General features: G+C 39.4%; 1 protein-coding gene across 6 annotated transcripts in view; it reads left to right on the forward strand.

Annotated features, from left to right (window-relative positions):
- Positions 1-26,032, forward strand: part of RAD50 (RAD50 double strand break repair protein) — an 87,694-nt gene that overhangs the window by 1,355 nt on the left and 60,307 nt on the right. For 2 of the 6 annotated variants that reach the window (XM_015140736.3, XM_078005160.1), the window contains exons 2-5: positions 940-1,023; positions 19,384-19,535; positions 22,678-22,863; positions 23,220-23,424. In XM_015140736.3, coding sequence (XP_014996222.1) covers positions 940-1,023; positions 19,384-19,535; positions 22,678-22,863; positions 23,220-23,424 — 627 coding nt within the window. Of the gene's footprint in view, positions 1-939; positions 1,024-12,982; positions 13,098-17,500; positions 17,622-19,383; positions 19,536-22,677; positions 22,864-23,219; positions 23,425-26,032 lie in introns of those variants that run through there. The other 4 variants (XM_078005161.1, XM_078005163.1, XM_015140739.3 and 1 more) reach the window with 4 other exon arrangements.

A 26,032-nucleotide genomic window follows, 5' to 3' on the forward strand; every position in this document is an offset into this window, starting at 1 on the left:
TTTTGCTTCGTTTGTTAGTTGACTGTTGGCGAGTGACCTCACTGCTCTGTGCCTTAGTTTTCTCATTCATAAAATGGAGATTAAAAATAGTTTCTACAGCTGGGCACGGTAACGCACGCCTGTAATCCCAGCACTTTGGGAGGCCGAGGCGGGTGGATCACCTGAGGTCAGGAGTTCGAGACCAGCCTGGCCAACATGACGAAACCCCATCTCTAATAAAAATACAAAAATTAGCCAGGCATGGTGGCGCACGCCTGTAATCCCAGCTACTGGGGAGGCTGAGGGGGGAGAATCGCTTGAACCCAGGAGGCGGAGGTTGCAGTGAGCCGAGATCATGCCATTGCACTCCACCAGCCTGGGTGACAGAGCAAGACTCTGTCTCAGAAAAAAAAGTTTCTACAGGCTGGGCTCGGTGCCTGACGACTGTAATCCCAGCCCTTTGGGAGGCTGAGGCTAGAGGATTGCTTGAGCACAGGAGGTCAAGGCTGCAGTAAGTCATGATCATGCAGCTGCACTCCATCCTGAGCAGCAGAGTGAGACCCTGTCTCAAACAGACAAAAAGTTTTTACAGCCTAGAGTTAATGTGAGAATTAAATAAATATATATAAGAGCGCTTAGTACAATTCAGTACTTAACTGTTAGCTATTCTTATTATTAACTTAAATTAGTTTAAAGGGTTTCAGTTGAAAATAATTATTTTTTTCTCAAGTAACAATTCTTTGTGTTAGGATAACTTCTTAGTTATATATAGCATTTCTGTGAACTTACAGCAATGATTCTTTAAACACTTAATCAAATCTTTATTACAGGTTTTATAATGTCAGATTTTATCCATCTTTTATAGTTTCCATGATAAATAATATTTTCGTAATGAATTCATATTTTATAAACTTCTGTGATTCTCTTATAACGAAGTGATGTAATTTTCTATTTCTTCAGACCATCATTGAATGTCTAAAATATATCTGTACTGGAGATTTCCCTCCTGGAACCAAAGGAAATACATTTGTACATGATCCCAAGGTAATGGTGCTAGTACAATGTTGTATTTTTATAATTATAAAAATGATAGTAGCTTATTATAGAAAACTTGGCATTGAAGAAGTATAAAGAGAGATGAAAGTCAGCCACACACAGTTTTAGCACCCAGTAATAATCATTGTTGACATTTTCATGTATTTTCCTCCTCCTTTATATACTGTTTTATATAGCTGATGTCATACTCTTAATTTTGTATGCTGGGTTTTTTTTTCCCCGCTTAACCTTATCATGAAGTCCCATGTCATTAAAAAACTATCATCTGGGTGTCTGGTATGTGAGTGCTTCTTTTAATCTTTATACTGTTTTGTATGTCTGAGATATTTTCTAAAAGTTCATGAACACTTTAATAGTTCTATAATTTTCTTACATTAAAGTGCTTTCAGTTTTTCATTAAAATGTACCATGATAAGCCAGGCATGTGGGTGTGTGCGGGTACTCCCAGATAGCTCTAGAGACTGAGATGGGAGGATTGCTTCAGCCCAGGAGTTCAAGGCTAGCCTGGGCAATATAGTGAGACCCACTGTCTAGAAAAAAAAGTACCATGATAAAATCTTTGTGTATGAATCATTGTTTGAATTATGGTGTTTATACTATTAGTGTATGTAAGGACATAGAATTTGGTCTATAGGTTTGTTTTTGCACATATAGAAATGAAACAATGCATATATGTATGTGTATATATATAGTTTATTTGTTTTTAGTGGGATCATGTGCCTCTCTCGCTGCTCCCTGACCCCAGTTCCGCTATGTTTTTGTTATGTATTCTTCCAAGCTTTTTTCTGCTTATGAAACCATGCCTATGTGAGCATATAAATGCATTTACACATACATACTTTAGCACATTAATATAATTTTATACTTCTATTTTATTGTTTTTAGTTACTAAATTGTATTCCATTGAGTTTATATCTTATAGTTTATTAACTGACTCCCTGTTATTATTTGTTTCCACTTTTGTGTGATTAAACTCTATAATTATGAAAGTATGAATTTTCCTCTTAGAAATGTAATAGTATTTAGTACATTTACTGAGTCCTCTCTATAATGACTATTTCCCACCTTCTTTCTCCTTAAATTTACAATCTACTTTCCTTAATTGATGATCTTGCTTTGTACTTTATTGAGAAATAGGAAGAATCAAATGAAAATTCTCTTATTTTCCAATCAAATCTGCAAAACTAGTGTACATACTGTTTTTTCTTGTCTGTTAAGGATAAATTTGTTGTTGTTTTATCTAAACATCTTGGAGGCTCGTTGGAGGGTAGATCTCATTGATCCATCTTATCCACCCAAGGATTTTCCCCTTCAGTTTTTCCTTCTCTCTCCTGGATCAGCAGTTTCTCTTGATGGATCATTCACATCAGCATGTAAACATGCTCTGGTAGCTCTAGTCTTCAAACAAACAACTCTCCCTTTACTCCAATTCACCCTCTAGCCATTACCTTTTCTCTGTTCCAATATAGCAAAATTCATAAATTTGTATGTACTCATTGCCTTTACTTCGTTGACTCCCATTTTTCCCTCAGTCTACTCCATTCAGGTTTTCTTTTTTTCCTCCACTAAAAGTGCTCTTGTAAGGTTACCGATAATTTCTATGAGCCAGATAGAGTGGTCAATTTCTAATTCTCATTAACATCTCGTCAGATTTGACACAGTTGGCTATTTCTTTTTTAAAAAATATTTCCTTCTTGGCCGGGCGCGGTGGCTCAGGCCTGTAATCCCAGCACTTTGGGAGGCCGAGACGGGCGGATCACGAGGTCAGGATATCGAGACCATCCTGGCTAAGCCGGTGAAACCCCGTCTCTACTAAAAACTACAAAAAACTAGCCAGGGCAGGTGGCGGGCGCCTGTAGTCCCAGCTACTCGGGAGGCTGAGGCAGGAGAATGGCGTAAACCTGGGAGGCGGAGCTTGCAGTGAGCTGAGATCCGGCCACTGCACTCCAGCCTGAGCGACAGAGCGAGACTCTGTCTCAAAAAAAAAAAAAAATTTCCTTCTTGGCTTTTGTGACACTATAATCTCATAGTATTCTTCTTTCTCACTGGCGTATTATACTTTAGTCTTTGTTGGATCTACCTTTGCTTGATATATATATTTTTTTTTTTTTGAGACGGAGTCTTGCTCTGTCACCCAGGCTGGAGTACAGCGCAGTGTGGCATGATCTTGGCTCACCGCAACCTCTGTCGCCCGGGTTCAAGCTATTCTTGTGCCTTAGCCTCTCGAGTAGCTGGGATTACAGGTGGTGCCACCACACCGGGCTAATTTTTGTATTTTTAGCAGAGACGGGGTTTCATCATGTTGGCCAGACTGGTCCCGACCTCCTCACCTCAGGTGATCTGCCTGCCTTAGTCTCCCAAAGTGCTGGGATTATAGGCTTGAGCCACCACACCCAACCTGCTTGATTTTCTAAAAGCCAATGTGACACAAGAGTTGGCCATCTTTGCATTAACCCTCTTCCCTATCTCTCTTGAATGAGCTTATTCAGTCTAACGGCCTTAAGTACTGGTTATGTGCTGGTAACTCTCACATTTATATATTTAACCCTGACTTCTTTCCTTAGATCTAGACATATATGTCTAGCTGTTCGTTTGGATATTTAATGGGCATCTCAAATTTAATATGTTCAAAACAGAACTCTCGATTCCTTGTACGCACTTCCTGCCTACATTCTCAGCTCTGTTACTACCTCAGTACCCGACCCCCACCAGGTTTGTAAATGATGTCATCATCCATACATAAGCAATTCTTACTTACCTTTCTAAAATATGTCAGAATTTGTCTACTTCATTCCGTTGGCCACTGTGTTCCTGTTCCAAGCCGCCATCATATTCCCTTTCAACTATTAGAATCGTCTCCTAACTTGTTTTCCTGCCCTCATTCTTGAATCTCTCTCTTTTTCACAGAGTAATCAGAGTTGTCTTTTTAAATATTCATTGAAGAAGGAATGAGTTGTTCAAAATCTGGGAGGAAGACATTCTATTCAGTCTAGGTGCGGAGTTACTGAGCATGGTTGATGTGTTCAAGGAATCACAAGGAAGAACAAGGGAAAATGGTAGAAAGTGAAGTTAGAAGGATAGAAGGGACTAGATCCTGTAGGTCCTTGGATTCTAGTCTTATTTAAATAGGAATCTGTCTATTAGGAGATTTTGAGCAGGGAAAGAACATGATCTGATTTATGTCTTAAAGTGCTCAGTCTGGTTGCTGAGAGAAGACTATCTGTAGGTAGCAAAGGTAGGAGGGCAGAGACAAATCTTTAAGAGGATTTTGTGATGATACAGGTGAGAAATATAGGTGGCTTGATTAAGGTAGTGGTAGAATGGTGAGAATTGTTTGGATTTAGTATGTATTTTGAAAGTAGAACCAACAAATTAGCTAATGGTTTGAATAATGGTGTCTGAAAGAAGTAAAAGCATCGAGCATTAACTCCAAAGTTTTTGATTTGAACAACTGGATAAAATAGTTTTGTCATTTACTGTAATAGGGGCACTGTGGAAAAAAGATTTGGGTGGATCTGGTTTAAACATGTGAATTAGGGATATGTGTTAAATATCCGAAGGAGATGTCCAGTTGGCAAACAGAAATCGTTCAGGAAAGAGATTAAGACTGGAGAAAGAAAATTAGGAATCGTTAATGTATACAGGTAGTTCTATATAGTTAACTTTTAAAGCCTGATGAGATCAAATAGAGAGTGAATATGGAAAAGATATTCAAGACCTGAACCTAGAGCACTAGAGCCGACAAAGCCTTTAGAAATTGGGAAGAGGAGGAGAAGCTAGCAAAAGATAGTAAAAGAGCAATTAGTTAAGTAAGGAAAACTGAGAGGGTGGTGTCTTGGAAGACAAGAGAATAAAGTGTTATAAGGAGGAAATCATCAACTGTGTAAAATATATTGATAGCTCAAGAAAGAAGAGGAGTGTTTGGATATGTGGAGTCCTTTGTTGCTCTTGTCAAAACCAGTTCCAGTAATCAGAGAATAGATAAGGAAGTGAAACAATTATTTTACAAATTTTGTTGTAAGTGGACACAGAGATAGGACAGTAGCTGAAGAGGTTTACAGGATAAAGGAAAGTTTTGTTGTTGTTGTTTTGTTATGTTTTTAAAAGCGGGATATACTAGAGTATTTATAGACTGTTGGGAGTGACTCTGGACGGAAACATAGATGCAGGAGAGGGGATAATTACAGAGTACAATTCTTCAGTAGGCAAAAAGAGATAAGATCCATTGCCCAACCGGAGAGGATACCAGGAACATCACTGTTATGCATTGTAACAGGGATGTTAGGCAGAGTATATGATTGGAAACTTTAGTGCTGAAAGAATAAGTTCTCTTTTGATTGCTTCTATATTCTCAATGAAAAAAGAAATGAAGTTACTGGTTGAGATTGGCAGAAGGGGTTGATTGAGCCTAGAAAACATAGAGTAGTTTTTAACCTCAGTGAGTAAATCGATTAAGGGAGGTGTTCTAGGATTACATGACAGTGTCAGGGGTTTTGTGAAAATTTAAAGAGAGACCAGCCAGTCATGATTATGTATGTTTTTTCAGTCTTGTTCAGCCCAACCACTGAGTAAGTTGGAAAGTTGCGTTTATCCACGGTTGGGGATTTGGTAAATATAATGAAGGTAATGAGAAGCAAGGAATTGAGTACTGATATGGTTTGGATTTGTGTCCTTCCAAATCTCATGTTGAATTGTAACCCCCATTGTTGGAGGAGGGGCCTGGTGGGAGGTGATTGAATCATTGGGGGTGGATTTCCTTCTTGCAGTTCTTGTGATAGTGAGTTCTTATGAGATCTGGTTGTTTAAAAGTGTGTAGCACCTTCACCTTCACTCTCTTCCTCCTGCTCTGGTCATGTAAGATGTGCCATCTTCACCTTCACCTTCTGCCATGATTGTAAGTTTCTTGAAGCCTATAAAAGCCAGTCATGCCTACTGTACAGCCTGCAGAACCATGAGCCAATTAAACCTCTTTTCTTTATAAATTACCCAGTTTCAGGTATTTCTTTGTAGCAGTGAGAAAACAGACTAATACAGAAAGTTGGTACTGAGAGGAGGGTATTGCTATAAAGATAGCTGAAAATGTGGAAGTGACTTTGGAACTGGGTAATGGGCAGAGGTTGGAACAGTTTGGAGGGCTCCAAAGAAGACAGGAAGATGAGGAAAAGTCTGGAACTTCCTAGAGACTTGTTAAATTATTTTGACCAAAATGCTAACAGTGATATGAATAATGAAGTCTAGGCTGAGGAGGTCTCAGATGGAGATAAGGAGCTTACTGAGAACTGGAGTAAAGGTCACTCTTGCGATGCTTTAGCAAAGAGACTGGCAGCATTGTGCCCCTGCTCTAGGAATCTGTGGAACTTTGCACTTGAAAGAGATGATTTAGAGTATTTGGTGGAAGAAACTTCCAGGCAGCAAAACATGCAAGACATGGCTTGGCTGCTTCTAACAGTGTAGCTCATATGTGTGAGCAAAGAGATCTGAAACTGGAACTTATATTTAAAAGGGAAGCAGAGCATAAAAGTTTGGAAAACGTTCTGCCTGACCATGTAGTAGAAAAGTAAAACCCATTTTCTGGGGAGGAATTCAAGCTGGCTGCAGAAATTTGCGTAAGTAAAAAGGAGCAGAATGTTTAATAGCCAAGACAATGGGGAAAATGGCTAGAAGGCATTTCAGAGACCTTCACAGCAGCCTCTCCCATTAAAGTACACTGCTCCCTGTGTTTCAGCCACTCTAGCTCGAGCCATGGCTAAAAGGACCCCAGATACATCTCAGGCTGCTGCTCCAGAGGCTGCAAGCTGTAAGCCTTGGCGGCTTCCACATGATGTTAAGCCTGTGGTTGCACAGAGGACAAGAGTTGAGGCTGGGGAGCCTCCACCTCGATTTCAGAGGATGTATGGAAATGCCTGGATGTCCAGGCAGAAGTCTGCTACAGGGACAGAGCCCTCATGGAGAAGCTCTACTAGGGCAGTGCAGAGAGGAAATGTGGGGTTGATCCCCCACATGGTGTTCCCAATGAGGCACTGCCCAGTGGAGCTGTGAGAAGAGGGCCACTATCCTCCAGACCCCAGAATGATAGAACCACCAACAGCTTGCACTGTGTGCCTGGAAAAGCTACACACATTCAACACCAGCCATTGAGAGCAGCTATGGGAGCTGAGCCCTGCAGAGCCACAGGGGCAGAGCTGCCCAAGGCCTTGGGATCCCACCTCTTGCACCACTGTGGCCTGGATGTGAGACATGGAGTCAGAGGATAGTATTTTGGAGCTTTAAATTTTCAGATCAAGAGGTCAGGAGATCAAGACCATCCTGGCCAACATGGTGAAGCCCCGCCTCTACTAAAATACAAAAAATTAGCTGGGCGTGCTAGCATGCACCTGTAGTCCCAGCTACTCGGGAGGCTGAGACAGGGGAATCACTTGAACCCAGGAAGCGGAGGTTACAGTGAGCCAAGACTATGCCACTGCATTCCAGCCTGGTGACAGAGCGAGACTTCGTCTCAAGAAAAAAAAAAAAAAAGATTTGGCTGGGCGCAGTGGTTCATGCCAGTAATTCCAGCACTTTGGGAGGCTGAGGCAGGCAGATCACAACGTCAGGAGATCGAGACCATCCTGGCTAGCACAGTGAAACCCCATCTCTACTAAAAATACAAAAAATTAGCTCGGTGTGGTGGCAGGTGCCTGTAGTCCCAGCTACTTGCGAGGCTGAGGCAGGAGAATAGCCTGAACCTGGGAGGTGGAGCTTGCAGTGAGCCAGGATCGTGCTACTGCACTCCAGCCTGGGCGACAGAGAGAGACTCTGTCTCAAAAAAATAATAATAATAATAAATAAAAATTTAATGACTGCCCAGCTGGGTTTTGGACTTGCATGGGGCCTGTAGCCCTTTGTTTTGGCTGATTTCTCCCTTTTAGAACATGCATATTTACCCAATGCCTGTACCCCCATTGTATCTTGGATGTAATAACTTGTTTTGATTTTATAGATTCATAGACCAAAGGGACTTACCTTGTCTCAGATGAGACTTTGGGCTGTGGACTTTTGAGTTAATGCTGAAATGAGTTAAGACTTGGGGGACTGTTGAGAAGGGATGATTGTATTTTGCAGTGTGAGAAGGACATGAGATTTGGGAGGAGCCAGGGGTGGAATGATATGGTTTGGATTTCTGTCCTTCCAAATCTCATCTCAAATTGTAATCCCCAATGTTGGAGGAGGGACGTGGTTGGGATGATTGGATCATGGGGGTGGATTTCCCCCTTGCTGTTCTCATGATAGTAAGTTCTCATGAGATCTGGTTGTTTAAAAATCTGTCACAATTCCCCCTTTACTCTTTTTTTCCTGCTCCAGCCATGTAAGATGTGCCAGCTTCCCCTTTGCCTTCTGCCATGATTGTAAGTTTCCCGAGGCCTCCCCAGTCTTGCTTCCTGTACAGCATGTGGAACCGTGAGCCAATTAAACCTCTTTTTTTTTTTTTTTCTAAAATGAAGTTTTGCTCTGTCGCCCAGGCTGGAGGTTTTGCTCTGTCGCCCAGGCTGGAGTGCAGTGGCGCGCTCTCGGCTCACTGCAAGTTCCACCTCCCGGGTTCACGCCATTCTCCTGCCTCAGCTCCCAAGTAGCTGGGATTACAGGCGCCCACCACTGTGCCCAGCTAATTTTTTGTATTTTTTGTAGAGACTGGGTTTCACCGTGTTAGCCAGGATTGTCTCGATCTCCTGACCTCATGATCCGCCCGCCTCGGCCTCCCAAAGTGCTGAGATTACAGGCGTGAGCCACCACGCCCAGCTACCTCTTTTCTTTATAAGTTACCCAGTTTCAGGTTTTTTTCTATAGCAGTGCAAGAATGTACTAATACAACTATAATCTTAATATATTGACTTAATCCTCCTGTATGTAATCAATATCTCATCATTGCATCAGGGCTCTAGCACCCGATATGGGCTGACTCCATCCCTGTATGCCAGTCTTCCTTACCCTGTGTAGGCTCTGACTCTTCATTCTGACTCCCTCACAGGATGCTTTCCTGTTCTGTATAGACTTTGACTTCCGGTGCTGGATCACGTCCTCATTCCCCACCCTTCTCTGATACCAGGTGACCTCTTACAGGGATGCCAGCTGTACTCTGTGAGCTGAATCTCCCCAGATCTGTGTCACTGAGAGGGTCACTCTTCCCAGTCTGATACTTTATACCAGGCGGCTTCTTGCAAGAATGCCCTCTCTACTCTATGATCTGACTTCCCCCTAGCCGACTTACCCCTCACATGGGCCCCCTTCTCATCATTATCAGGCTCTGAATCCACATGCTATTCCCTGGCGTGGACACTGCTTCTGAGCTGGATCCTCCCTGTTCGTGGATTCCTCTTTCATCCTGCTGGAACTCTGATACCATTGGACTCTTGAAACTCTGTGCTAAGCTCTTTCCCATGAGGGTACCCTTCTCAGCCTACTCAAGCTCATTTATTCCACTTAGACTGAGTTTTAGGTGCCTTAACCTTCAGCTGGCATGAGCGCACAGCTTCTTCTGCTCCACCTAATGGTTTTACAGCTAGATTGTTTGGAGAAAGAAGGGTTTTTCTTATTTTTTATTTTATTTTATTTTTGATAGAAATTGTTCTGAAGTATAATACACATTTCTTTGTTTTAATAATTCAATCTAAATTACACTTTTTGAAGTGACTCTTCTTCAATAAGAGTGTCAACAACAATATGGTGATAGAAATGCTACAAGATAGCCCTTGCTTGAATTCTGTTTACTAATTTGATGTTTGCCAGGTAGCTAGGTCCTCGAAAGGTAGATACCATGGAGAACGAATATATGTGTATTTGGCTTGCTAGTCAGGAACAGTGTAAACAAATTATTTTTTTGCTGTATAAATACATAGTTCCTTGGTTTAACTGCTGTGGATTAAACCCTCAGCAGAACACTCTCCTTATAATGAAATGACAGAGTCCAGTCTCTGGGCTTTCAAAACTTTATACTGACCTTTGGCCACCTCCTCATTGAAATATCTGTATCCTAAGAGGCTGTTTCTGAGTAGTCACTTTACCTCCATCCTCAATGCTAAAACCCTTGTCCAGGCTGCCTTCCTAACTCTCCTCGATTACTCCCTGCTTCATGTCTTGACTCAGTTCACTCTGTTCACCCTAAAGACAAAATAATTCTTCTAAAATGCATATCTACTTCATGCAGTTCCCCTGGTTCAAACCATTTAGTGCCATCATCTTAAGTCCAGAAGCCTTACCATGTTTAGAAGGCTGTTAATTTCTGAAACATTTTGTGATGGTACTCCTCTTTTCCCTACTTTCTATGCCAAACATTCTGAAATTTCTGTAGTCACGTAGTGACTCAGATCTTTTCATCTGGTTAACTCCTACTCATCTGTCAGGTTTCATTTAAACATGCACTTCCTTTAGAATACCTTCCCTGAGCTCTCCTAGATAGGTTAGATGCCCCTGCCTTGTACTCCCAGATTATTCTGTACTTCACTTATGATGGTGTTTAGCATACCTTCTCTACATTTAACCTATCTTCCATGCTCCAGAGGAAAAAAGTCTATCATTTTGAACCAAAACAACACATGAAACCTACAAAGTGCCTGTAAATCTTTTTTGAGTGATTAATTGAATTAATGTCAAAGTTAAATTCATGCCAAGAAGTCATTAAAAAGTCAACAAAGAATATTTCCTGATTTTTTTTTTTTTTTTCAAAGCAGAATCCAGTACTTCTGATTTGGGTTGCAACAAAATAATGAGTGTCACACTTATACTCTCAAGATGAATAACTGTAACACTGGAAAAGTATGTGAAACAACTATTTGCAGGCATTGGACAACAAATAATGCAGGGCTATATTATTTGAGAAAGAAAAAACATAAAAGGTGATTCTGCATTCATTCCAGCTTTCTACCTAGAAACATTTTGTAAACTTTGGCACATGGAATTGGAATCCAATAGAGAGCTGGGCAGAATTGGGCATCACTAGGCAGATGAAGCAAAGATAGGATTTTAGATTTGCTAAAGTGACTGGAAATTGTAGATTAGAGTACTGAAGTAGGGTTGCTGTGCAGAGATGGTGTACCAGAAGTCTGCATAAGGATCTTTTGAGTCTTTGGCCAAATACTAAGCTGTCCATGTATAGGATGAGATGTAATGAGGGCTAGCAGAGAACAACTATCAAGGTGGGAAGTGGGGCTGTGAGTGGTGTATTCTAAGGGTCACACAGTGCTGCAAGACATTTGAGTCCTGATATGCCAGAATGGAGTGACCTTGTGGAACTCTCCAGTGTTCACTTGAGACCTCAGAAAGGCCCACCTAACAAATACTGAAACCAAGTTTTGATAGAATCAAGCTGAGTTGCCAGTAAATCAACTGGCTGCTAGAACAAAACTCAAGACTTTTTAAAGGAAGTCTGCTCAATCCAAGCTCTCAATGTGGCATCTATAATGTGCAGAATATAATTTTAGAAATTAGTGGGAATATGCAAAAGAAAATGTGGTCTACACCCGAGAAGGGAAAAGTGAGTAGAAACAGATCCAGAGATGACAGATTTTGGAATTAGCAGACAAGGAATTTTTTTTTTTTTTTTTTTTTTTTTTAATGGAGTCTCACTCTGTTTCTCAGGCTGGAGTGCAGTGGCGCGATCTCAGCTCACTGCAGCCTCTGCCTCCCAGGTTCAAGCAATTCTTCTTCCTGAGCCTCCCAAGTAGCTGGGACTACAGGTGCCCGCCACCATGTGCGGCTAATTTTTTTTTTTTTTTTTGGTAGAGATGGGGTTTCACTGTATCAGCTAGCCTGGTCTTGTAATCCACCTGCCTTGGCCTCACAAAGTGCTGGGATTACAGGCGTGAGCCACCACACCTGGCTAGATTTTTTTAAAGCTATGATAGATAAGCTCAAGGACTTAAAGGAAAAGATGGACATAATGTGTGGGAAGACATCTAAACAGAATAATAAAAACTGTTAAAAAAAAAAAAAAAGACCCAAGAAGTGGAATGCATCACAAGCAGCATAAACATACCTATGTTGTACATTACATTCAAATTGCTCAAAACTAAAGATAAAATCTTAAAAACAGGTGGAGAAAAAAGTAACACATTATGCAGAGGGAAAGAATAATGAGTATGATTACTTCTTAGGAAAAGCAATCTAAACCTGAAAACAGTGGGACAGCACCTTTAAGGTGTTGGGGAATAAAAGTTAAACTATATCCAGCAAAAATATTCTTTGAAAATTGAAGGTGAAATGGAGAAAATTTTCAGATTTAAAAAAAATGGTAGAGGTAATTTGTTACAGACAGGCTTGCATTATAGTAATTGTTAAAGGAAGTTTTTGAGGCTGAAGAAAAGTGATTGTAAATTAGTCCTAGAGTAAAAGCTGCTCTAGGCCCCCCTTTACAGACCTTAAAAACAAAAGTTCAAAAGAATCCAACTGTTTGTTGCTCAAAAAACTTAGCTGCATGCCAGAACAAAGTTCAATACTCATTAAAGGAATAAAACAAAATCTTTCACCCAACAATGCAAAATTCACAATCAAAAGTTAACAAGCAGAGAAGCGGGGAAATAGGACCCATAACCAGAGAAAAATCAATCATATGAACAGGTCCAAAATAAAATAAATAATAGAATTAGTAGATAAGAACCCTAAAACCGTATTATAAATCTTATAAATATGCTCATAGATATAAAGGAAAAACATAAGCATAATGAGAAAAATAGAAAATAATTTTAAAAACCCAAATTATGTAAATGGAATAACTGCTTTTGTATATAATGGTACACATAGGTTAAAAGCAAAAGGATGGAAAAAAAAATACTGTGCCGACTAATGAAAAGAGAGCTGAAGTGACCATATTAATACCAGACAGAATACATCAGAACTAGGGAAAATGAGACATTTTATGATGATAAGATGTCAATTTACTGCAAGGACACAAAAATTCTAAATGTTAAACTTCCAGATAAATGAGGCAGAAACCTATGAAACAGAATGAAGAAATACACAACTCTGCAAGTTTAGCTGGAGATCTCAATACCCCTCTCAATAGAGAAACAGAAGAAGCAGATGAAATGTCAGTAAGTATATGGAAAATTTTAACGACACTGTTAACCAAATCAACCTGATTGACATTTATAGGACATTCAATTGAACAACAGCAGAATACACGTTATTTTTAAGTGCATGTGGAACATTCTCCAAGATAGTCCAACATTCTGGACCATAAAACAAGTGTCAATAAATTGGACTGAAGTATTCAGGAATTAATATTCTTCCATTAGTTATGCTGAGTTTTTATCATGAATGAGTATTAAATTGAAATGCTTTTTCTGTATCTATTGGTAAAGTCATAGATAATGTATTCTGTGACTACACCAGAATTAAGCCAGAAATCAGTAGCAGAAAAATAACCAGAAAATCCCCAAATATTAGAAAATTAAGCAGCACACTTTTAAATATTACATGGATCAAAAACGAAATCACAAGGGAAATTAGAAAAAATACTTTAAATGAATCAAAAGTATAGCATGTAAAAATGTGTGGGATGCAGCTAGATCATGCTTAGAGAGATTGTAGAAAAAGAAAAACAATCAGTATAATTTGCCACATTAACAGAATAAAAAAAATATCATGTGAGCACCAATAGATACAGAAAAAGCATTTCAATTTAATACTCATTCATGATAAAAACTCTCAGCATAACTAATGGAGGAATATTAATTCCTGAATAATTCAGTCCAAAATCCATTAGGTGTGGCTGAGTGAGGAAGGCATCCACAAAAACAAGCTGTGACAGCCTGGTGGGGAATTGGAGCCCAAGTAAGGGATCTATGAATCCATACTGATACAAGAAAATGGGGGGAAAAAATGGAGAAAGAGCAAAGCCCCTTATACTAGAACCTTAACTAATATAAAAGGAATAATGGAATTAGAAAATTACTGTAGGCATACCTTAGATATTTTAGGTTAAGTTTTAATGGATGGCTGTTTTGTCTACATTGAAAATCTGTTGTTTGGTGTAGCTACCTTCATCAATTATCTTAGCTAGGTCTTCTGGATAACTTGCTGCAGCTTCTGCATCAGCACTTGCTGCTTCACCTTGCACTTTTATGTTATGGAGACAGCTTCTTTTGAACCAACCATTACTAGCTTCCAACTTTTCTTTGCAGCTTCTTTACTTCTCTCAGCCTTCATAGAATTGCAGAGAGTTAGGGCCTTGCTCTGGATTAGGCTTTGGCCTGAGAGAATGTTGTGGCTGGTTTAATCTATCCCAACCACTAAAACTTTCTCCATATCAGCAGTAAGGCTGTTTCACTTTCTTATCATTTATGTGTTCACTAAAGTAGCACTTTTAATTTTATTCAAGAACTTTTCCTTTGCCCTGACAACTCAGCTAACTGATAAAAGAGGCCTAATTTTCAACCTGTTTTGGATGTTGACATGCTTTTCTCAACTAAGCTTAATCATTTCTAGCTTTTGATTTAAAACAAGAGACTTTTGACTCTTCTTTCACTTAAACACTTAGGGGCTATTGTAGGGTTACTAATTGTCCTAATTTCTGTATTATTGTGTCTCAGTCAATCAGGTTCCAAGGAGAGGGAGAGAGACGGGGGATGGCAGGTCAGTAAAGCAGTCAGAATACACACATTTATGGATTTAGTTCACCTCTTATATGTGGATGGTTTGTGGCACACTAAAACAATTACAGTAGTAATATCAAAGATCACTGATCACAAATCACTATAACAGATACAATAATAATGAAAATGTTTGAAATGTTGTGAGAATTACCAAAATGTGACACAGAGACACAAAGTGAGCACATGCTGTTGGAAAAATGGCACCAATAGACTTGTTAGATGCAGAGTTGCCACACACCTCTGAAGAGCACAATAAGATGGGGTATGCCTGTATTTGATAGCTATCATAATAATTTATTCAGGTAAGAAACAGTAGATGCTAAAACTAATGGAAGAAAGTTCGATGAAGTATGGGATAGTTATATGGTCTCTGCATCTCTCCCTCATATTATTAAGTAATTGTAAAGTAAGAAAAATTTTTTGGTGGAGAAGCTAAGAGATACACCTTTATCAAGAGATTGAAGTTAGTCTAGGCAACATGGTGAAACCACATCTCTACAAAAACTACAAAAATTGGCGGGATGTGGTGGCATGCACCTATAGTCCCAGCTACTTCGGGGACTGAGGCAGAAGGATCGCTTAGGACTCGGAGTTCGTGGATGCAGTGAGGTGACTGCACTCCAGCCTGAGTGACAAAGTGAGACCCTGTCTCAAAATAAATAAATAAATAAATGGATTGAAGTTAATACCCTCAGTAATGAGATAAATGGAAATGATACCCTATCTGATGAGATGCAGAAAAAGGAACTCATCATCACTTGTATAATATTCCTGCCAAAGATACATAACCTGATTCTAGTCATGAGGAAATATTACACAAATTTTGGGAGGTGTTCTACAAAATAATGGTCTGTACTTTTCAAAATTATCAGTCATGGAAGTCAAGGAAAATCTGAGCAACTGTTTCAGGCTGAAAGAAAGTAAAGAGACATAACCACCAAATACAAAGTGTAATTCTGAACTGGATCCTTTTGCTGTAAAGCACATACTGGGACAAATGAATTAGGCAGTAGAAAAAGAAAAAGCCAATCAGTGTAATTTGCCACATTAACATAATAAAGAAGAAAAATTATATGAGCATCAACAGATACAGAAAAAGCATTTCAATGTAATACTCATTCATGACAAAAACTCTCAGCATAACTAACAGAGGAATAGTTATTCATTCCTGATTAATTCAGTCCAAAAGCCATTAGGTAGGACTGAGTGAGGAAGGCACCCACAAAACTACCCTAGAGACGAATAGATGATAGAATTAGTAGATAAGAACCTTAAAATCTTATTATAAATCTTACAACTATCTTCATAGATATAAAAACATAAAAATAAAAACATAACGTGAGAAAGATGGAGGGCAATAACCAAAAAACCCTAGAGTAAAAGGAATAACAGTGTTTTTATATATAATAGTACAGATGGGTTAAAGACAAAAGGATGGAAAAAATATACTGTGCCAACTAATGAAAAGAATGCTGAAGTCACCATATTAATATAAGACAGAAAACATCAGAAAAAATAGGTGTTTATATGATGTTTGAATGTCTGTTCATTGTTGGTCTTTTAGGACTTAAAAGATGATGATCATTTTCTACTACTTTCAGTTTAAGGGAGCATATTAAATTTTTTTCAATAGACTTTAAACTTTGTTTTGTAGATCAGCTTTGGGTTTATAGCAAAATTGAGCAGAAAGTACAGTTTCTGTATATTCCTTGCACGTACACACACAGCCTCCTCTACTGTCAGCATCTAATTTTTTGTGGATACTTTGCCTCATTCAAATAATCCAAGATAATCTTTCTATTTTAAAGTCAAGTGATTGACACCCCAGTTCCATCTGTAATGTTAATTCTCTTTTGCCGTGTAATGTAACATTCACAAATTCAAGGGATTAGAATGTGGATGTCTTTGGAGAACTATCATTTTATATGCCACAGCTGAGTTAAAGGTAACTTATCACATATTGGAACAACTGGCAAAACTTGAATGGGATTTGTGGACCATGTGGTAGTAATATATCAGTATCAGTTTCCTGATTTTTGTGGTTGAAAAATGTCCTTGTTTTGTAGGAAATACTGGTGTTGGGACGTCAGATCAGCAACTTACTCTCATGTGGTTTGGGGAGCAGGAAAGCTGTGTATACTGTTGTTCTATGTATTAGTCCATTTTCACGCTGCTAGTAAAGACATACCCAAGACTGGGCAATTTACAAAAGAAAGAGGTTTAATGGACTTACAGTTCCATGAGGCTGGGGAGGCCTCACAGTCATGGTGGAAGGTGAAAGACATGTCTTACATGGTGGCAAACGAGAAGAGAGCTTGTGCAGGAAAATTCCCCCTTATAATAACCATCAGATCTCATGAGACTTACTATCACGAGAACAGCGTAGGGAAGGACCTGCCCCCGTGATTCAATTATCTCCCACCTGGATTCTCCCACAACACATGGGAATTCAAGATGAGATTTGAGTGGGGAGACAGCCAAAGCATATCATTCCATCCCTGGTCCCTCCCAAACTCATGTCCTCGCATTTCAAAACCAATCATGCCTTCCCAATGGTCCCCCAAAGTCTTATTCCAGCGTTAACTCAGAAGTCCACAGTCCAGAGTCTTATCCAAGACAAAGCACATCCCTTCTGCCTATAAGTCTGTAAACTCAAAAGCAAGTTAGTTACTTCTTAGATACAATGGGGGTACAGGCATTGGGTAAATACAGCCATTTCAAATGGGAGAAATTGGCCAAAACAAAGGGGCTACAGGCCCCATGCAAGTCCGAAATTCAGTGGGGCAGGAATATCTTAAAGCTCCAAAATGATCTCCTTTGACTCCATGTCTCACATCCAGGTCACTCTGATGCAAGAGGTGGGCTCCCACGGCCTTGGGCAGCTCCGCTCCTGTGGCTTTGCAGGGTATAGCCTCCTTCCTGGCTGTTTTCACGGGCTGGTGTTGAGTGCGGCTTTTCCAGGTACACAGTGCAAGCTGTCAGTGGATCTATTATTCTGGGGGATCTACCAGTCTGGAGGACAGTGGCTGTTTTCTTACAGCTCCACTAGGCAGTCCCCTCCATAGGAACTCTGTGGGGGCTCCAACCCCACATTTCCCTTCCATGCTGCCCTAGCAGAGGTTTTCCATGAGGGCCCTGCCCCTGCTGCAAATTTCTGCCTGGGCATCCAGGTGTTTCCATACATCCTCTGAAATCTAGTTGGAGGTTCCCAAACCTCAGTTCTTGACTTCTGTGCACCTGCAGGCTCAACACCACATGGAAGCTGCCAAGGCTTGGGGCTTCCACCCTTTGAAGCAACAGCCCAAGCTGTACTTTGGCTTCTTTTGGTCATGGCTGGGACACAGGGCACCAAGTCCCTAGACTGCACACAGCAGAGGGACCCTGGGCCTGACCTACAAAACTATTTTTTCCTCTTAAACCTCTGGGCCTGTGAAGAGGGGGGCTGTCGCAAAGGTCTCTGACATGCCCCTGGAGACATTTTCCTTATTGTGTTGGTAATTAACATTTGTTTCCTCGTTACTTATGCAAATTTCTGCCACTGGCTTGAATTTGTCCTCAGAAAATGGGATTTTTTTTTTTAATCGCATTGTCAGGCTGCAAACTTTCCAAACTTTTATGCTGTTTCCCTTTTAATACTGAATCCCTTTAACAGCACCCAAGTCACCTCTTGAATGCTTTACTGCTTAGAAATTTCTTTCACCAGATACCCTAAATCATCTCTCTGGTTCCAAGTTCCACACATTTCTAGGGCAGGGGCAAAATGCTGCCAGTTCCTTTGCTAAAGCATAACAAAAGTCACCTTTGCTCCAGTTCCCAACAAGTTCCTCATCTCCATCTGAGACCACTTCAGCCTGGATTTCATTGTCCATATCCTTGTCAGCATTTTGGTCAAAGCCATTCAAGTCTCTTGGGAGTTCCAAACTTTCCCACATTTTCCTGTCTTCTGAGCCCTCCAAACTGTTCCATCATCTGCCTGTTACCCAGTTCCAAGGTTGCTTCCACATTTTTGGGTAACTTTTCAGCAGCGCTCCACTCCTGGTACCAATTTACTGTATGAGTCCGTTTTCACACTGCTAATAAAGATATGCCTGAGACTGGACAATTTACAAAATAAAGAGGTTTAATGGACTTACAGTTTCATGTGGCTTGGGAGGCCACACAATCGTGGTGGAAGGCAAGGAGGTGGAAGTCACATCTTACATGGACAGCAGCAGGCAAAGAGAGCTTGTACAGGGAAACTCCTTCTTATAAAACCATCAGGTCTTGTGAGACTTACTCACTGTCACAAGAACAGCATGGGAAAGACCTGTCCCCGTGATTCAGTTACCTTCCACCAGATCCTTCCTGCAACATATGGGAATTCAAGATGAGATTTGAGTGGAGACAAAGCCAAACCGAATCATTCTACCTTTCTATAAATTTGTGATTTTTAATGATAAAAAACATTTTTGATGCTTACAGAGATAAAATGCCTTTATTTGAAAAATCTGCATACCTTATCTCCTAATGATGCTGAATAAAGGAGGTAGATAATATATCATTTTTATAAGTTAATTAAACAGTATTCTTCTATATTTTGGATAGCATGTAAAAATGTCACTCCTTTTGGATGTTTTTCTTTTTGTTCCCTCATTCTGGGTAAGATTGCTTATGCGTGTTCTCTCAGAACCAACAGTGGTGCTTATTAAAGTAACATAAGTTTTTTCTCTGTTTTCCTTCAAAGGTTGCTCAAGAAACAGATGTGAGAGCCCAAATTCGTCTGCAATTTCGTGATGTCAATGGAGAACTTATAGCTGTACAAAGATCTATGGTGTGTACTCAGAAAAGCAAAAAGACAGAATTTAAAACTTTGGAAGGAGTCATTACTAGAACAAAGTAGGTGTTTATGTGATATTTGAATTTCTGTTTATTTTCAGGTTTGTAAGTTGATGGTTGTTTACTACTTTAAGTTTAGGGGAGCATATTAAATTTTTTTCAATAGACTTTAGACTTTGTTTTTTTAGAGCAGTTTTGGGCTTATAGCAAAATTGGGCAGAAAGTACTGAGCTTCCATTTTCTCCCTACCCCAACACACAAACACACCCTCCTCCACTATCAACATTTGATTTTTTGTGTATGCTATTTGTCAATTAAATAGAATGGTCCCATTACAGACTTAGGGTTATGTTCCATTCTCTTGAGTAATTTCTGAACAGTTGCTGAATTGAAAACACATAATCACTCAAATACAGGTTGAATGAGTAAAAAATTCTAGTGTCGTGCTTAAGAATGGTTGAGATGAGAAGCAAACAAGTAGGAAAGAATGATAAATTGTTCCTTTCAACCATTATCATTCTGTTAGAGGCAGGTATCATTTTCTAATGGATTTGGGGATTAGACTGCCTTAGATTCGAGTCTCTGACTTTGTTGAGCAAATTACTTGACTGTTTAGCTACTTCTCCTCCCTTTTAACTAATTAAGTAATTCCTTTATTTTACCAATAATGCACATCTACTATGTGCTAGAGGCACTATACTGGCTTCTCAAGCAGGTTTTCATCATTGCCATTTTAACACACTCAAGTATCTCTTATACCCTGGGATTTCATTCCACTCCAATTACTACCTGTCTCCTTCTTCCCCTTTATAGCCAGTCTTCTCAAAAGAGTTGTTGATACTGTCTCCATTTCTTCACTTCCTCTTCACTCTAATTGTAGTCACATTCGTCCTTTGAAACACCTCTGACTAAAGTTACTAATAACTCTGTTTTTAATTAGGGTAATGCTACTGCTATACAAAGTAGACCTAAGAGTGAGCTTCTGTTTATTTCATTTGTAAAATAGGCATTCATTATCACTGTACGTAGCTTAGAAAGATGTTGTCAAGGTTGAGCTAATGCATATGAAATGCTTAATATGTAGTAAGAGTTCATGTATTAATCTTCTATGACTGCTATAACAAACCACAAACTTAATGGCATAAACAATACAAATTTATTATCTTACACTACTTATGTAGTTTAGTAGTCTGAATTAGGTCTCACTGGGCTAAAATCAAAATTTTAGCAGGTTACGTTCCTTTCTGGAGGCTCTGAGGGAGAATATGTTTCCTTGTTCTTTCCATCTTTTAGAGGCCACCTATATTTTTTAGCTCATGCCCTCTTACTCTGTCTTCAAAGCAAGCAATAGTGGGCATAGTTCTTCTCGTCTCAAATCACTGTGACCTCTTCTCTCTTCTTCTGCCTTCCTCTCTCACGTTAAAGAACCCATATGATTACATTTGCCCCATCTAAATAATCCAGGATAATCTATTTTAAGGTCAAATGATTAACACCCTAATTCCATCTGTAATCTTAATTCTCTTTTGCTGTGCAATGTAACATTCACAAATTGAAGGAATTAAAATGTGGACATCTTGGAGAACCATTGTTCCATATACCATAGCTGAGTAAATGCTAGTTTATCACTTATTTGAAAAGTTCTTTTTCTAGACCTCCATGATACAATACTGTTCTCTCTATCACAGCCACATACTACTTCATTCACCCCATCAATAAAGGTTGGAAGTCTCATTAGGCTCAGTCCTATATCTTCTCCTTTTTTTTGCTCTGTATTTTCTTCCTAGGTAATCACATTCTTATCCATTGTTCGAACTACTCTGTGTTCATAGATGACTCACAGATTTATATCTCCAAACCAGACCTCTGTTTCCAGACCCATTTACCCAGACCTATTTACCCATCTCTGATTTTTTTTTTTTTTGAGATGGAATCTTGCTCTGTCACCCAGGCTGGAGTGCAGTGGTGAAATCTCAGCTCACTGCAACCTCCGCCTCCCAGGTTCAAGCAATTCTCATGCCTCAGCCTCCCGAGTAGCTAGGACTACAGGTGCCCGCCACCACGCCCAGCTAATTTTTGTACTTTTATTAGAGACGGGGTTTCACCATGTTAGCCAGAGTGGTCTTGATCTCTTGACCACGTGATCCACCTGCCTCGGACTCCCAAAGTGCTGGGATTACAGGCGTGAGCCCCATCTCTGATTTTTTACCAGTTGTTTCAGAGACAACTTAGATTCAGTGTTTCCAAAACCAAACTCACAGTCCTTTCTCTTTGACCTCCCCGCTTAAAAAACCTCCAACAACTTGGTCTTATGGTATACCTCAGCTTGGTGAATGACACCACTATCCATCCAGTGACAAAAACCAAGAACCTAAGTCTTGATACTGTCGTTGCCTTCCATATCCAGTCTATTACTAAGACCTAAATTGAATCTAAATGTCTCTTGAATCTGTTTCCACCTCGACAACAACCATTCTAGTCCTAGTCCAAGCTACCATTGTTTTTCCATGACCTAATGTGATAACCTGTTGATCTATCTGTGTCCATTCTAGCCCTCTACAAAGCATTCTTAATATATTCAGTGTAATTTTTTTTTTTTTTGAGACAGAGTTTCACTGTTGTTTCCCAGGCTGGAGTGCAATGGTACGATGTCAGCTCACTACGACCTCCACCTCCCCCAGGTTCAAGTGATTCTCTTACCTCAGCCTCCTGAGGAGCTGGTGCCCACCACCACACCTGGCTAATTTTTTTTGTATTTTTAATAGAGACAAGGTTTCACTGTATTAGTCCAGCTGGTCTGGAACTCCTGACCTCAGGTAGTCCGCCCACCTCGGCCTCCCAAATTGCTGGGGTTATAGACATGCGCTACTGTGCCTGGCCCAGTGTAATATTTTCAAAATACAAAATGAAATGTATAAAAAATAGTAAAGACAGATACTGCCTCTGTTCACCAAAGCAGTCTGTAATATGTAAAAAATAAATTCTGGCTTCCTTTCCTGAGCTACTTTGTTTTACATATCTTTTCATCTGTGAAGTGCTAAATAGTTTCAGAGTTACACTTTTTAGCATGATGAAGCCATTTCTAACGGGATAGGTGAAGGGCCTTTTTTTTTTTTTAGAATTACAGTATGAACTGATTAAGCAATAGAGTAGATACACTGAAGGTTATTTTACATATGTTCTTGATTTTCATTTTCTGTAGGCATGGTGAAAAGGTCAGTCTAAGCTCTAAGTGTGCAGAAATTGACCGAGAAATGATCAGTTCTCTTGGGGTTTCCAAGGCTGTGCTAAATAACGTCATTTTCTGTCATCAAGAAGATTCTAATTGGCCTTTAAGTGAAGGAAAGGCTTTGAAGCAAAAGTTTGATGAAATTTTTTCAGCAACAAGGTTTGTAACCCTTAAATAAACTTTGTAGTCCATTAAGTTATTGAACTGTGTTTGCAATTTGGATGCTTCTTTTTAACAGAAAGAATTTAAAAAGCAGAAAGGTCATCAGTTACTACCTCTCACCCAGCAGCAACCATTGGGCATATTTTATTTCACTTGTCTTTCTGTGCATATATTTATATACCTGATTGACAGTATAAATGTAATTTTTTTCACTTACTATGTCATAGGCATTTTCCAAGTTATTAGAAACTCATTGTAACTGTAACCTTAGTGACAGCATAATATCCCACTGTATGAATATACACCATAATTTACTTTGCCAGAAATTTGATTTTTGTTTTGTGTCTTCAAAGATACATTAAAGCCTTGGAAACACTTCGGCAGGTACGTCAGACACAAGGTCAGAAAGTAAAAGAATATCAAATGGAACTAAAATATCTGAAGCAATATAAGGAAAAAGCTTGTGAGATTCGTGATCAGATTACAAGTAAGGAAGCCCAGTTAACATCTTCAAAGGAAATTGTCAAATCCTATGAGAATGAACTTGATCCGTTGAAGGTAACTTGATTTTATTTTTAATTGACAAAAATTGTATATCTTTGTGGCATACAGCATGATGTTTTGATAAAAGTATACGTTGTGGAATGGCTAAATCAAGCTATTAACGTGCATAAAATTACTTCATTTTTTTTTAATGATGAGAACACTTAAAATCTACTCTCTTAGCAATTATATATTGTTATTAACTAAAGTCACAGTGATATACAGTAGTTAATTTCTTGTATACTAAAGAGGTAGTCCTTTTTTTTTGTTTTGTTTTAACTATGGTAGCATTCTCCCCTTATTTGTATATGAAACTGAATGGCTTGTATATTTCTCAAATTATCAGTTAGCTAATGTTTTAGGTCTATATTAGTCTTTAAATTGCTCAAAGAGCTTGGATTTGAAAGAAAACAAATTTGTTGTATCACACTAAATTAGTAGTGTAGATCACTAGGTGTTAAATAGCAATATCATTACCCAGCCCTACAGTTCTGTATTAAGATTTTTTTTAAATTGACAGATCTTTCTAGAGAATTTTTTAAATTTGCAGAATGTTTTTGAAACATTCAAAAATTGTACAGAATTTGGAATTGATCCATAACATGTTGATACATTTGCAAATGAGTATACCTGTCTAAACCCCGTGATTTATAAGAAAGGCCTACAGGAAATTCCATTCATTCATTTAATAAGCATTTATTGGGTGTCTTCTTTGTGTCAAGGTATACTGTGCTTGAGTACAAAAAGGACTACAACAGCACCCCCCTGTCCTTAAGGCATTCCTAGTCTAAGTAAGAGCATTCTTAAAAATGGCTATTTTCTACATTTTAGATAGTAGATTTTTTTAAGTCATTTAAGAAGGTATTGATTTGATTTTTAAAAACTCACTTGTAAATACCGGTATAGATCTTTGAATCATGAAGTAGAAAATATATATATTTTTAATGATGGCCATGCATAGAAATATATTGCAAGGGCTTCTGGGAGGAGGTAGGGCTGAGGTGGGTCTTGAAGACTGGGAAGAAATCAAGTCAGCAAACTAGAAGACATTTTATGTATGTATGTTTGTATTTATGTATTTATCTTTTTTTTTTTTTTTTTCTTTTTGAGATGGAGTTTTGCTCTTGTTGCCCAGGCTGGAGTGCAGTGGTGCGATCTTGGCTCACCGCAACCTCTGCCTCCTGGGTTCAAGCAATTCTCCTGCCTCAGCCTCCGGGGTAGCTGGGATTACAGGCATGCGCCACCATGCCCAGCTAACTTTTCGTATTTTTAGTAGAGACGGGGTTTCTCCATTTTTGGTCAGGCTGGTCTTGAACTCCCGACCTCAAGTGATCTGCCCGCCTCAGCCTCCCAAAGTGCTGGAATTACAGGCATGAGCCACTGTGCCCGGAAATGTTCGTATTTATTTTGACTTTTCTTTTAAAAGTAGTATGTGCCCTCAGTGAAAAAGTTATAAAAGGATATTAGGTGAAAAGTAAAAGATAGGCCGGGCGCGGTGGCTCAAGCCTGTAATCCCAGCACTTTGGGAGGCCGAGACGGGCGGATCACGAGGTCAGGAGATCGAGACCATCCTGGCTAACACAATGAAACCCCGTCTCCACTAAAAATACAAAAAAATTAGCCGGGCGTGGTGGCGGCGCCTGTAGTCCCAGCTACTCGGGAGGCTGAGGCAGGAGAATGGCGGGAACCTGGGAGGCGGAGCTTGCAGTGAGCCGAGATTGCGCCACTGCACTCCAGCCTGGGCGACAGAGCGAGACTCCGCCTCAAAAAAAAAAAAAAAAAAGAAAAGTAAAAGATAGTCTTCCATTCCTCATCTCTGAACTTCCAGAGTATATTCTACCTGTAGCTTTTTTTAACTGCATGTATACTATACATATGTGTATACAAACATTCACTTGTATGTATGTGTATATTTACCTGTACAAGCTTAATCAGAACAGAATTGTGAGAGGAAAAGTCTGGGTTAAGTAAATCAATATAAAAGGAGTAAATGATCAATATGAATCGGGATCAGATTATAGAAAGCTAATGGATTTCAGACTTAGTTCAATAGACAGAAGAGTGGAAGATTATGTTATATTTTAGGATGAGTTGTCCTGGTAACTCTCTGTGAGCACCGTGGTAATTACCAAGATACTGGAAAAGATTTCCTTTTTTTTTCTTCCTTCCCCCTTGCCCCACTCCACATTTTATTTTCTTGAGGAGCATCTTGGTTGGAGAGATGACAAGCGTGTGTAACGGTAAAGCAGAAAAAAAACAAGACCTGTAGGAGCTCTGAGGATAAAGAAAGAGAATTTCTGTCTGAGGTAGCCAGAGAGGATTTCATGGGACTAAATTTGGCCATGACTTTTTTGATCAGACCTAGAGACAGTAAAATCCAAGCTGTCTTTGAACACTGTCAAGGAAATGAAGCATTTTTATTGGAGATGATGTCAAGGTAGGGCTAAATGATAATACCTAGGATTTAGTGAGTGGTGCCAAGATTCTAACCAAGGCCGTAGTAGAGGTTGAGGTATTTATGTACTTGTTTGTGTTTAATTGTGAGTAATTCTCCAAGGGTTTCATACTCTTCTCTGTTTCCTTCAGAGCCTAGCCTAGTGCCTGGCACGTAGCAGGTGGTTCA

Source organism: Macaca mulatta, chromosome 6 (genome assembly GCF_049350105.2).
Source record: "Macaca mulatta isolate MMU2019108-1 chromosome 6, T2T-MMU8v2.0, whole genome shotgun sequence".
NCBI lineage: Eukaryota > Metazoa > Chordata > Mammalia > Primates > Cercopithecidae > Macaca > Macaca mulatta.